The sequence below is a fragment of the Geotrypetes seraphini genome, chromosome 2, assembly GCF_902459505.1.
Source record: "Geotrypetes seraphini chromosome 2, aGeoSer1.1, whole genome shotgun sequence".
NCBI lineage: Eukaryota > Metazoa > Chordata > Amphibia > Gymnophiona > Dermophiidae > Geotrypetes > Geotrypetes seraphini.
In genome coordinates, this window is record NC_047085.1 from 229229795 (window position 1) to 229244174 (window position 14380).

Below are 14380 nucleotides of genomic sequence, written 5' to 3' on the forward strand. Positions count from 1 at the left end.
AGCGACCCCGCTTCGGAGGAGAACTTCGGGCCTTCTTAGACTTGCCCGAGGTATCGGCGTGCCTCGAGCGGCGCTTTGCCCCGCGGAGCCCCGTCAGGGAAGAACGCCTCGAGGCCCGGGGCGAAGAGTCCGAGGACGACGAAAGGCGCCGAGACCGGCGCACCTTGCCCCCAGGCGCCTCGATGCGAGGCTCAGGCTGGTCCGGCACACACGAGGTCGAGGTCGGTTGCAGTTGGGCCAGCATGGCGGACAGCTCCGACGAGATCATCGCCCGGAGCATGTCCTGGAAGACCGGCACGGACACCATCGACGGCATGTCCGAGGCCGCTATGCACTCCACCGAGGGCGACCTCGATGCAGAGTATTCCCTTGAGGTGGAGGCACGTCCCGAGGGCTTGGAGGACTTCGCCGTGGCCACAGGCAGGGAACTCCCTCCATGCCCGGCCGGCGTCCCCGAGGCTGGCTTTTTGGCTGGTGTAGAACCTGCTGGAGGAAGAGGGGACTTACCCGGAGCCGAGGACTTCTGCGAACCTGAGGTCTTCGGGGTCGAGTCTCGAGGCGGGGCCGAGGTAACCGAGGCCGAGGTCAAGGCCGGGGCCGAAGCCGAGGCCGACCTCGAGGCCGAGATCGAGGGCTGGTCGACGGCAAAAAGTTCCACCATTCGCGCCTTTCGTCGGCGAAAGGCCCAGTTCTGAAAGGTAGCACACCGGGGGCAAGAGTCGGTGGGATGATCGGCCCTCAAGCACCGGATGCACCAACGATGCGGGTCCGTTAGTGCACTTTTTAAACCCGGTCAGAGGCTGGGACATAAGCGAAAAAACGGCCGCGGCCAATCGAGGCAACGCGGCTGCAACAACCCGGGAGCCCCCGGGTGGTCAAAAACTCGCAAAGAAAGTTGAAGAAGAACAGGAAAGAAAAAAACACACTCGCACAGCGACTCTCTGCTTCGAAAAACAAGAAAGCCGCGGTGCTAGAAGGCACTTTGGGCAGAGCAAAAAAGTACAAGACTTCGTGGCTCCTCGGAAGAAAACAAACTGGAGACCTCGAGGAGGGGTGCGCCCTCTAGTGGAGCAGGAAGGCACACATGCGTGGTGCAGCACAGCAAACTTGAATCTTCAATCAAGTTTGCTTGAAAAGCTGTCCGCGTCGGGGCTCCGTAGATGATGTCACCCACATGTGAGAATATCATGCCTGCTTGTCCTGGGATAAAGTTCTTTATTCTCCACAATTCCTCCAGCAAAGGTCAGGAAAGTATAGAAACATCTTGGAAAGTCGAGCTGGGGTGAGATACCACTGGTAAAAAGATTTTGTAACCATTTTCCCGTTAAAGAGGCAGCAATAAATACACAAATGTATAAAAATCTGAGTCCATTGAAATACAGTTTAGGTATGATCAAGTGCCAAATAAAGTTTGCTTATACTGCTTTTCCTTGTTTCTGTGCTTTTAGCTTTTTCCAATGTTTGTTCTAATTCTTACTCCTCCTTTCCTCTGTGTCTTATAAAAACTGTTTATTGTAGTGAAAAAGATCCCTGTGGGGAATACCATATTCATTAACTAAATTCAAAAGAAAGTAGCTTATTCCCTTTCCATATTTGATGTGCGTGTAATGATTGTTTAGCCCGTTTGAGGAATGTCCTGCTGCTTAAGTGGAAAATCTAATAAAATAGTGGAGTAAGGAGGAAGTATTTCCTATCTGGGAATAATCTAGCCCACTGTGCTATCCACGTAGTCAATGATGTTCTCATAAAAACATTTACCTCAGAAATTTTCTCAATCTATCAAGGGGAAGCCATAGCAGTGCTTACAGGGAAAATGCTTTCCACCAGTTACTCATGCAAAGCCAGGGTTTAGTGGATCAATTCACCCACTCAGCCACTTTCTGTTTGAGTGGCTTGATACAGGGCAAAGTGGAGGGCACCCATACTTCCTCTTTGTTTAGACTGATAAGAGTATCTCAGAGGGTCTTTTCTTCCAATGTAAGAAAATATTTTTCTGTTCATGATGTTAAAAAAAAATGTTTGGGGATAGTTATTGGTAGTGTCATGAATAAATAGCTTGGGCAGAATCACCATCTTGACAGCATTAATTCACCCTAGCCAGGAAGTACCTAATCCCTACCAGCAATCTCGGTCTGACATCTCTTTAAGCTTAAGGGAAAAATATATTTATATAGATCCTTAGATGAACTAGTCAGTTGTAGCCCAAAATATTGTATTGATTTATGCACCCTGGGATGAAATTGGGATTTTAAACATTTAACATCTGCTATGGGTAAATTTATATTTCTGATGTACTCATGTTAATCTTAAATCCGGACACAAGGCCATAGCTTGCCAATATATTGCTCAAGAATGTGTTCTGGGTTACTCAGTGTCAACAATATGTCATCTACAAATACTGTGTTTCCCCGAAAATAAGACAGTGTCTTATATTCATTTGGGGTCCAAAAAAGGCACTAGGTCTTATTTTCGGGTAGGGCTTATTATCCCAGGACAAGCAGGCAGGTATTCTCACAAGTGGGTGACGTCATCCAATGGAGCCCCGATGCGGACGCCTCACAAGCAGACTTACTTGAAGAAACTCGAAGTTTCGACTCGCCCGCACCGCGCATGCGCGAGTGCTTTACCGCCCAGCGCAGGGCGCGTCTCCTCAGTTCTTACTTTTCCACGGAGCCGAGAAGTCCGTCTTCGACTCTCTGCATGAAGTATTTTCACTTGTGCCTTCTTTTGTCCGCAGTTTTGTGTTATTTTTACTCAGAATCACTGGTTTTCTTCTTTGTTTCTTCTTTTTAAAAAAAATAATAACGGGCAGGCCTCGTGGCTGCAGCCCCGCAGCTTCAATCTTGTGGCGGCGCTTTTTCGGCCTATGTCCCGGCCTGCAACCTGTTTTAAAAAGTGTTCCAAGTGCCAGCGCGCGATTTCCCTGACGGACCCTCATCGACGCTTCGGTGTCTCGGGCCTCACCATCTCCCGAAATCGTGCCGGCCTTGCTCAACACTTAAGTCTCATGCTTTCAAGCGTCGTGGGAGCAGCTTTTCAGCATGGAGTCTTCGATGGAGCTTTCGTCCTCGAGGGGTGCTTCATCCTCGACATCATCCGATGCTCTCCAGGCTTCCACAGTTTCTGCTCCGAGCCTCATCAAACCTACCTCGTTTGTACCGGCTATGTCTTCGATGCCTGCTGCAGTGCCTTCCTCTGTCTCTTCAGGTCAGATAGCACAGCAGCCCATTCCCCCGGTGGTGCTTAAAGTGCCCAAGGCTTCTAAGTCCAAGCACTCTCACACTGCCTCGAGGGAGCACGAAGACCGTGCAGGTGGTCTCGTTGGAGACGCGGATCCATCTTTGCCGGCTTCGTTCCAGACCTTATTAGAGAAGCAATTTATTCAGCTCTTTACCACCATGGGGCCGAAGCTTCTCTCACAAATCCAGCCTGGGCATTTGGAGGTCTCCCGCGAGGGCGAGCTGCCTCCTGTGCCTCAATCGCATGCACACACTCTGCAGGGAGCAGAGTCTCTGCGAGTGTCTGGCCTGGCAGAGTCTTTGCCCATGCCTCCATTGGAACCCTTACACTCGATGCAAGGAGCAGAGTCTTTGCAAGTGCCTCAAGGTTCTTCCACTCAGCCTCCTCTGCTTCGTTCCACATCCTCCAGCCCTATCCATTCTCTGGGGGCTTTGACTGGGACACGCTCTCCTCGATTGTCGAGGCCTGCTTCTAGGCACAGCTCACATCATAGATCGAGGCATTCTTCGAAGCATTCATCCAGGCATGCCTCGCCTCGCATCATCGGAAGCAGCCTTTTCTTCAATATTCCCCACCGACTGCTTCGACCCTTCCGCTTCCGAATCTCAAAGACCCGGTGGGTTCTTTTTCTCCATCCAGATCTCCTTCTTCACTGGAGCAAGCTGCCTCGACATCCTTGAGTCCCTCTTGAGGCCAGGCTTTGGCAGATCAGCTGTCTTTTTCATCTTTTCTGCGTCAGATGACAGTTGACTTAGATATTCAACTTGACACTGGATCTAAGTTTTCCAAGGAGTATCTCGAGACCATGCATCTCCTTCAACCTCCGGCTTAATCTCTCAAGCTTCCTCTTCACAACCTTTTGGATCAAACCTTTGTCTACTGTCTGGAAACTCCTTATTCCATTCCAGCTGTTCAGGGAAATTGGATTCCAGACACAGGACTGTACACCATAAGGGGTTTGACAACGCTCAATTGTCTCACCAGTCCCTTCTGGTTGAATCTTCTTTGAAACGTTCTCACCCTTCTCAGGTGTATGCCACTGTTCCTCTGGGAAGGGAAGGCAAAACGATGGACAGATTTGGTCGTCGCATCTACCAAAACTCTATGATGACCTCCAGAGTCCTCAACTAAAATTTTCATTTCATCACCTACTTTGAGTTCTTTCTCTCCATCCTTCCTAAGTTCATGCCTTTTCTGGATTCTCGTGCACATTTTGAATACCAAGAAGTCCTTGCATCCTTGTCCCAACTCCGGCTGCAGCTTCTTCATTCCTCCTATGATGCTTTTGAGCTGTCTGCTCGAGCTACTGCTTGCTCGGTGGCCATGCGGCGTCTGTGCCAAGTGCAGAGGGTTGTGTACCTTAATAATCTGTTGTCCCCCTTCCACATTTGCTTTGGATGAAAGGAACCAAACAAAAAAAATGCCAAAACACAAGCACTTCTAGAGCCTTTCTAAGTTCCATGTTGCAGTTGGCACCCAAGAATAAGGGCGAAGAGGAGAGGTCTACAGGGTAGAAACTCCCTTATTCCCCAGCCCCGATTTACCTTCAGCCTACCTTCTGTTCTCTTCTATCACCCAGTCTCATATATATGCATGATACCCCCAACTACTGTCCAGTTGGCAGCCTCTGCGCCCTGCTTCTCTGACCCTTGATCTGCCTGATAAATCTGCTGACCTTCCCACCCATCCTCCCCGCGCAGCATAACCCCGCTGACCCTCCCACCATGAGACAGATATACTGTACCTCTGCTCCCTTCAGCATCGGTGGCAGTACTCTGAACAGGCTGCTTTGTGGCCTTCCCCGCTGGGGCTTTCCCTGTGCCGTCGCATCACTGATGACATCAGTGATATAGCAGAGGGAAGGCCCTGGCCGGGAAGGCAGCAATGCAGCCTGTTCAGAGTGCTGCTGCCAATGCTGAAGGGAGCAGAGGTACAGTATGTTGGTCTCGTGGTTGGAGGGTCGGCGGGGTTCTGCTGCGCGGAGGGATGGAAAGGGGATGGGTGAGAAGGGAGGAAAGCTGCTGCACATGGAGGGTGGAGGGGAGCCCTGCCGCTAGCGAATCAGGCAGCAATATTGTCAGGAGGGATGGAGTTGGGGAATGTCGGGGACATTTGGGGGGGGGGGTCTGTCTTAACTAGGGCTTATTTTTGGGTTAGGGCTTATGTTAGGACCTACCTCAAATCATGCTAGGGCTTATTTTTGGGGTAGGTCTTATTTTTGGGGAAACATGGTAGTAGAGTACTTCAAAGAGTGTGACTCGGATATCTCTAACCATTCAGATTAGATACCAGAATACTCAAAAGAAGAATCCTTTGGTATACCTTTGGATCCTTTCCCTCCTCATTGCATATCTCAGCTATCTGTCTAGTTTTATAAGGCAGATGAGACAAGCTTTGCCCATCAAAATGGAAACAGAGGAACCTTGTTCTGAACTGTTTAAACACTTGATTTTGAAGCACCACCAAATGAATAAATTAAAGTACCCTTACACAAGGTCATGAAAGTTAACTTCATTTAAAAAAACAGGGAGACTCATCTATCAGTCCAAGTAGCCCTAGAAATAGACACAATATACAGAATTCAAACATGTCCAGGATTTGACAGAGCTCAACTTAAACACCCTAGTCTTTTCCAAGCCCTTATGCTAACAAACAGACCTTGCTCACTTTGTTCATGGGTCAAAATCCTTTTGATGAGGTTGGTCAATGCCTAATATACCATATAGATAGTGTTTATGTAGTACTTCAACTTGTCTCTTTGTCCATACCTTTATCTTGCACAGTCTAGGCATGTTTCAAACAATGAGGGCTAATTTTTATTTTTTTTATGTTGCTCCTATTTGGTATTGTAAACTATGTTGAATAAACTTGATTCATCAAATGGTATAAAAGCTGATTAAACCTGTAGTAGTCAGTGTGTTAACTGCTGGCCACCAAAGGTTTTTCTGTGCTCAGATATTCATCACTGGGACACACAGATACACACGCTGAATTATCTGGGTACTGCTAGTATTTAGTGCCAGTACCCAGATAGCTTTGTAGGCAAGTTAGGACAGCTATTATGCTGACCTAGCTAGATATCCAAGTACAAGTGCTAAATATTGGTGGTACCTGGATTACTTATAGCTTGCCCCCGAACTGCCCTGACACTATCTAGATCAGGGGTCTGCAACCTTTAAGACATAAAGAGCCACTTGGACCCGTTTTCGAAAAGAAAAAAAAAACTTGGAGCCGCAAAACCATTATAAAACAAATCTAACACTGCATATATTGTTTCTTATCTTAATGCTATATACAGGATCACTAAATTGAAAATAAAATCATTTTTCCTACCTTTGCTATTTGGTGATTTCATGAGTCTCTGGTTGCACTTATCTTCTTCTGACTGTGCATCCAATCTTTCTTCCTTTCTTCCAGCCTCCTGTATGTTTCCTCTCCTCCAGACCTCATTCTCTCCCCCAACTTTTTCTTTGTCTCCCTGTTCCCCCTTCTTTCTGTCTCCGTGCCGTCCCCCAAGCCACTCGGTTTGCTGCCACCGCAATCGGGGAACAGCCCCCAAGCCACCACCGTCCCAAGCTTTCCCTGCAGAAGTGTTGCGCTGACCAGCATTCCGCTCCCTGACGTCAATTCTGACGTAGGAGAGGAAGTTCCAGGCCAACAAGGCATTTCTCCTCATTCCATCCAGCCTGAGCCCCATCTCTCCTTGATCCAGCATTTCCCTTCTGTGTCTGTCAGAATTACCATTCCACCTATTTTCCAGCATCACCCTTCTTTGTGTCCATCTCACCTATATCCCTATCTCACCACTTTTTCAGAATCTTCATTTGTCTCTGTCCTTATCTTTACGCCATGTTCACCATTTGCCCTTTCAATGTCTTTATCTCCCCCCACACACTTTTTCAGCATTACTTCTATGTCTCTATTTCACCTCCTCTTCATGTCCCCTCTGTATCTCTATCCTTATTCAGTAGGTCCTGCTTACCCTTTCTCTTCTTTGTGTCACTATCTCCATTTTCAGCTTTCCCCCCTTTTCCTTTGTTACTGCACCCTGTAGCTAGAATCTTTCCACCCTCCCTCCACTCCGGCCCAGCCCAGTATGAAAGATTTCCTTTTGTTTCCCTCCCCTCTCTCTTTCTCTCTCTCTTCTCCTCCCTCACCCACGAGTCCTGCATCTGGCCCTCTCCCTTCTACCTGCACCTGGCAACACCCCCCTGCTCCGCGGCTCTCTTCAGCAACTCGTCAGCAGCAGTGATCAAGACAAGCTGCCGACATCGAGGCCTTCCCTCTACGAGTCCCGCCTTTGTGGAAAAAGGAAGTTGAAACAAGCGGGACTCGCAGAGGGTAGGCCCCGACGTCAGAAGCTTGTGTCGATCGCTGCTGCTGAGTTGCCGAAGAGAGCCGCGGAGCAGGGGATGTGGCCGGAAGCAGGTAGAAGGGAGAGGGAGATAGGAAGGCTGTAGATCTCCGGAGCATGACACCGACCCCGGCCAGGATGATTTCTTTTTCAGGCACCTTACAAGTCCGGCGTCGCGGCGGGAAATAGCCATGCTGAGCAGTGAGCTCAGCACTACACAGATGAAAGCCTTGCTTGCTGATTGGTCCGGCGGCACGGCGGGGCGGGGCCGCCGGACCAATCAGCAAGCAAGGCTTTCATCTGTGTATGTGCTGAGCTCACTGCTCAGCATGGCTATTTCCCGCCGCGACGCCGGACTTGTAACTGCATGCCTGCGTGACACACTACCGGAGCCGCAGCAAAGGTGGAAAAGAGCCGCATGCGGCTCTGGAGCCGCAGGTTGCCGACCCCCGATCTAGATGATGCTAAGGCAGTTAGTGTTGCTGAAAATCAAGTTTTCAAGTTTTGTTAAAATTTGATATTCTGCATATCAAACTTACTGACACATGGATGTACTGTTATGAAAGGGATGAAGGAAGAGAACTACATGTCAAAATAGGACAGAGAGCCGTTGAAGGGTAGTACAAAAATGTGGAGGGGGGGCCCATTTGTAGGATAAGGTATTGAAAGAGATTAGATTAGATGTCAAAGGTGTCTTTGAGTAAAAATAAATCCAGTATATCTGGGTAAGTACCACTGAAAATCTGATCCGATGAGCAGAACTTGGACATGTAGGAGATGAGTCTCTCCTACCAGAATAAGTTCTGTTGACTATCAGACCAATGTTTTAATCAAACAATTCTACAAGGTCTTTCTGTTAAGTCCATTCTATTTTTGCTCAGGTTCCTCAGAGGGGATGGCACATTCAACTAAATGAGCCACCCTCAGAAAAAAGTTCCCCAGTAGAATGGCTAGTTTTCATTCCTTGTTGAGAGAAATCATAGTTGCTTAGCTGTAACGGGTATTCTGTATAGATGGCAGAATAAATCAGATGCAAAATCTTTATTGTCAAGGAAGTTGATTTCTGACCTAGATATTAGGCATTTAAAAGGCAAGGGCAACCAAATATATGTAGGAACACCACACATACTCAAACCTTTTAGATGTGTTGTCTATTATAATTAGAGAGCACATTTTACCAAATTACAGATAAGCAACTTTGCTTTTCTGAATATTTCTAGAAAACACTGCTGCTTCAAGAGGGAAAGTACTTATAGTAATTGTTTCATATAGAATGCTAGACCTGATATTTTTCCACCCAACTTTGTGCTGTTGTACATTGCCTCAGCTACTTTCCTCTCAGTAGCTGGGAACAATGCATCACCTTTGGTTTGGGAGGGGGGTGTCACTTGACAATTAGATATTGTACAAGCAGTGCTCAGCTGCCCTCATACAGGGAAGTTGGATCTGCTTATTTAATGCTTACCATCCTAAGTAGCACATAATATCTGCTCCTGTGAGCATCTGGGCCTTTTGATTTGGGGCTATTGGCCTAAGAGCAAAAAACCTCATTTTCACTTACGTTCTACAGCGGATCTGCTTTTGGAGGCATACAGCAAGTATCGTTTCCTGTCCAATGGGAACGTCACTATTCCAGGGCAGCAGGATAAGGACATGTTCCAAGAAACTATGGAAGCCATGAAGATCATGAGTATCCCTGATGATGAGCAGATTGGTATGTTTAATGATCCACCTGTGTGTGCATCAATGCATCATGAGTTTACAATAATACAGATTAAGGGTAAAATATTGGTGAAACAACAAATACTGAATCTGGATTAAGATTCCAATGTGAACTACTTTGCAGATTGCATGGACTTAGGTTTCTCAGAATAAGGGTTATGCTGAAACCTAAACTAATCACACTAGCTTTCAGCAGAGAGATATTGTCTCACTGCCTTACCAACCTTCATTCAACAATTGGTTCAGTATTTGTTCACTGTTCCTCAGCGGGCCACCACACACTCAAGCATTCTCATTGTGTATGGCTTTATGCTCCCACTCCTCATTGGAACAAGGTTATATTTTTAAATATTATACTTATTTTGCAATTTTCTATATAAATTGAATACTAAGAATACTTAGCTTTTAGCTTTTAACAAGACGCTGTGCTGGGGAGTTAGTGTGAAAACACCGACATGTTTCGCCCGTATAAGTTAGTGGGGCTTTCTCAAGGCTCCAACTCCCTATAAGATATAAAATCAGGGTCTAAATTATACTGATCCACCTTCCCAACTTCTTACAGCATTATTTTTAAGTATAATTATATAAAGTATATTTAAATCATTCTTACCTCTCACAAACATTCAACCACCATAGCGTCGAAACGAAATGGCCGGCTGACTCTAAATCACGTGATTTATAGGTTCCGTCCCCTCCCATCTAGATGACGTCAGGGGACAGAATACATCTTAATGTAATATTTATACTTCGGTACATTGAATAACTGGACAATGTGGAGGAACCTTAATCCCTGTATGGTCTCATATAAGGGAGGCCCATTCTAGCTCGTTGTTCAGTCCATACGGAGTCACTGAGTTTAAGCGGTAAATCCACCGCTGTTCAAGCATGTTTAACCTCTGTTCCCAATCCCCTTTTAGTTCGCTTGTTTCCAAGTGGTCTATAACTCTCCATTTTAATTGGTGGACCCCGTGCTCTTTATCAATACAATGCTGGACTAGCGGGGCCTGTATAGCTAGGGTAGTAATCCGCGATTTGTGTTCGTTAAGACGAACATTAATCGCTCTCTTCGTGCGCCCTACATAAATTAAATTGCAGGGGCATACGATGATATAAACTACACGAAGGGTTTTACAACTGGTATTGGTCTTGGCTTTTATTACATACCCCGATTGTGGATCAGTCCATTGGGGGCCCTCCAAAGTCAAGCTACACCACTGGCACTGTCGGCATTTTTCATGGCCCCTGATCGTACTGGGGTCCGCTTTCGTTCTATCAGGTTTTATAAGTGCCTGGCCAATGGTCTTACCCCGGCGATGTGAAAACAGGGGGGGTTCTGCTAAACATTCATGTAGACCCAGTATGGGCCAAAATTGTTTAATCAAGGAGATTAATACTCCTGATGCAATCGAGTAAGGTAAAACACAAACAAGACGATCTTCCTCTTTGGTGTTAGATTTTTCTTGTAGTAGAAGATCTCTCTGGGCGTACCTTGCCCTAAGATACGCTTGTCTAAGGGATCTTCTAGGATAACCCCTTGCTAGGAATCGTGCCTCCAAATCTTTAGCTACCTTTTTAAATTCAACTAGGGTGGAACATACCCTGCGTATCCTCAAATACTGGCTAATGGGCAAGTTGTATCTCAGATGGTATGGATGGTAACTATTGAAGTGGAGTAATGTATTCCTTGCTGCAGCTTTCCTATATAGAGTGGTATGTATCCCTGAATCATCTTTATTAATAAGGATGTTAAGAAATTCGATCTTGGTTTTGCTATAGTGAGCCACGAACTGCAGATGTGAATTTAAGGTGTTAATCCATGTGCAAAACTTCTTAAGATCTTGCTCTGTCCCTTCCCATACTATGAAAATGTCATCCAAAAATCTTTTCCAGACCTGAATGGACTGGAAAAATGTCGAAGGGTACACTAGTTCAGACTCAAACTTCCCCATATATAAAGTGGCAATAGACGGGGCCACTGTCACCCCCATTGCAACACCCTCTATCTGCTGGTACATAACTCCATTATATTCAAAAAAACTTTCTTTGAGAACCCATTCAGCTAACCTAAGAAGGAAAGAGTTGGATATTCTCAGGTGTTCAGTCCTATTCGCTAAGGTATCTTCAATAATAGAGAGGGCGTCGTTTTGGGGGATCTTAGTGTACAGGGACACTACATCAAGTGTAACCAAGATTGATTTTTTGTGGGGAATTATATCCTGAAGGATCCTAAGAAAATGCGAGGAGTCTCTCAAGTAGGATTTTACCTTAGCTGCTTCCACCTTTAGAAATGTATCAAGGAATTTGGAGAGCGGCTCCAGTAGACTAGTCCTGGTATTAACTATAGGTCTTCCTGGGGGTCTATTGATGCTCTTATGTATCTTGGGTACAAAACGGATAGTGGGGGTTCTCGGATGTTTTTCTAGGAGAAACTGATATTCTTTAGTAGTTATATAACCTAATTCATAATATTGAGTGATGAAAGAAAAGATTTCTTTCATTAATGGGCCTGTGGGGTCCTGTGAAAGGACTTTGTAAGCTGTTGGGTCCTGTAATTGCCTATCTGCTTCTCCCTGATAGTTTTGAAGATCTTGCACAACTATTGCCCCTCCCTTATCCGCTTTGGTGATGGTAATATTATTCATTTCCCGAAGTTGATGAAGTGCTTGATGTTGTTGGTAAGTGAGATTGTATTGAATATTGGAGGGTTCCAACGATCTTTCGAACTTGGTTATCCCATCCATTACTAAGTCCTTGAATGTGCTTAATGCTGGGTCCAACACCTTAAATTCACATCTGCAGTTCGTGGCTCACTATAGCAAAACCAAGATCGAATTTCTTGACATCCTTATTAATAAAGATGATTCAGGGATACATACCACTCTATATAGGAAAGCTGCAGCAAGGAATACATTACTCCACTTCAATAGTTACCATCCATACCATCTGAGATACAACTTGCCCATTAGCCAGTATTTGAGGATACGCAGGGTATGTTCCACCCTAGTTGAATTTAAAAAGGTAGCTAAAGATTTGGAGGCACGATTCCTAGCAAGGGGTTATCCTAGAAGATCCCTTAGACAAGCGTATCTTAGGGCAAGGTACGCCCAGAGAGATCTTCTACTACAAGAAAAATCTAACACCAAAGAGGAAGATCGTCTTGTTTGTGTTTTACCTTACTCGATTGCATCAGGAGTATTAATCTCCTTGATTAAACAATTTTGGCCCATACTGGGTCTACATGAATGTTTAGCAGAACCCCCCCTGTTTTCACATCGCCGGGGTAAGACCATTGGCCAGGCACTTATAAAACCTGATAGAACGAAAGCGGACCCCAGTACGATCAGGGGCCATGAAAAATGCCGACAGTGCCAGTGGTGTAGCTTGACTTTGGAGGGCCCCCAATGGACTGATCCACAATCGGGGTATGTAATAAAAGCCAAGACCAATACCAGTTGTAAAACCCTTCGTGTAGTTTATATCATCGTATGCCCCTGCAATTTAATTTATGTAGGGCGCACGAAGAGAGCGATTAATGTTCGTCTTAACGAACACAAATCGCGGATTACTACCCTAGCTATACAGGCCCCGCTAGTCCAGCATTGTATTGATAAAGAGCACGGGGTCCACCAATTAAAATGGAGAGTTATAGACCACTTGGAAACAAGCGAACTAAAAGGGGATTGGGAACAGAGGTTAAACATGCTTGAACAGCGGTGGATTTACCGCTTAAACTCAGTGACTCCGTATGGACTGAACAACGAGCTAGAATGGGCCTCCCTTATATGAGACCATACAGGGATTAAGGTTCCTCCACATTGTCCAGTTATTCAATGTACCGAAGTATAAATATTACATTAAGATGTATTCTGTCCCCTGACGTCATCTAGATGGGAGGGGACGGAACCTATAAATCACGTGATTTAGAGTCAGCCGGCCATTTCGTTTCGACGCTATGGTGGTTGAATGTTTGTGAGAGGTAAGAATGATTTAAATATACTTTATATAATTATACTTAAAAATAATGCTGTAAGAAGTTGGGAAGGTGGATCAGTATAATTTAGACCCTGATTTTATATCTTATAGGGAGTTGGATCCTTGAGAAAGCCCCACTAACTTATACGGGCGAAACATGTCGGTGTTTTCACACTAACTCCCCAGCACAGCGTCTTGTTAAAAGCTAAAAGCTAAGTATTCTTAGTATTCAATTTATATAGAAAATTGCAAAATAAGTATAATATTTAAAAATATAACCTTGTTCCAATGAGGAGTGGGAGCATAAAGCCATACACAATGAGAATGCTTGAGTGTGTGGTGGCCCGCTGAGGAACAGTGAACAAATACTGAACCAATTGTTGAATGAAGGTTGGTAAGGCAGTGAGACAATATCTCTCTGCTGAAAGCTAGCGTGATTGGTTACTTTCTTCATTCTAAATTGATTTAAATCTAGTGCCTAGTTTACATTTTATGAAACCTAAACTAAGCCATTTTAAAAGTCAGATTTATCTATTAACTACGCAAAAGAGGGTTGTCTCTTGCACTTTATTTTAAAAATAGGCAAGAAGGTTGGGCTCTACTTGACAAATAGTTTCAAATTTGCATGTAGAACATGGTGCACTTCATCTTCCACTTTTCACTGACCATTAACATGCTGATACTTGTGAAATGCATTTTTTGGACTATGAGCTATTTAGGAAAAAGAATATCTGTATAATGCAACTATTGATAAAGACTGCCTTTTTTGCCCTAATGTGTGCCCAGTAATGTCACTTCAGTGGCATATTGATAAGCCAAGAGGAAGAGATAATAAAACTGGGGAGTTTAGAGGCTGTTGCTGAAGGACTGGTAGTCAAAACAACTTTATTTGTCAGTTGCGTACATAATAAGATTCAGAAAAGCAAGAGTATTTGAGCTGTAACATGGAAACCATATGGCTTGGAAACTTTTATTTTTTTTTTTTTTAATGTTAACATAATTCTTTGGAATTTGGAGGGGCTGTTCCTTCATGCTGTACTGAATGATTAAAGGGATTATGCTCTACAACTAGCATTCTGTTACATGACTTCT

At 45.1% G+C, this 14380-nt stretch overlaps 1 protein-coding gene across 2 annotated transcripts in view; it reads left to right on the forward strand.

Annotated features, from left to right (window-relative positions):
- The window catches only part of MYH9 (myosin heavy chain 9), an 807001-nt gene that overhangs the window by 230563 nt on the left and 562058 nt on the right, over positions 1-14380 (forward strand). For both annotated transcript variants that reach the window (XM_033935132.1, XM_033935133.1), the window contains exon 9: positions 9165-9308. In XM_033935132.1, the coding sequence (XP_033791023.1) occupies positions 9165-9308 (144 nt within the window). The remainder of the gene's footprint in view (positions 1-9164; positions 9309-14380) is intronic.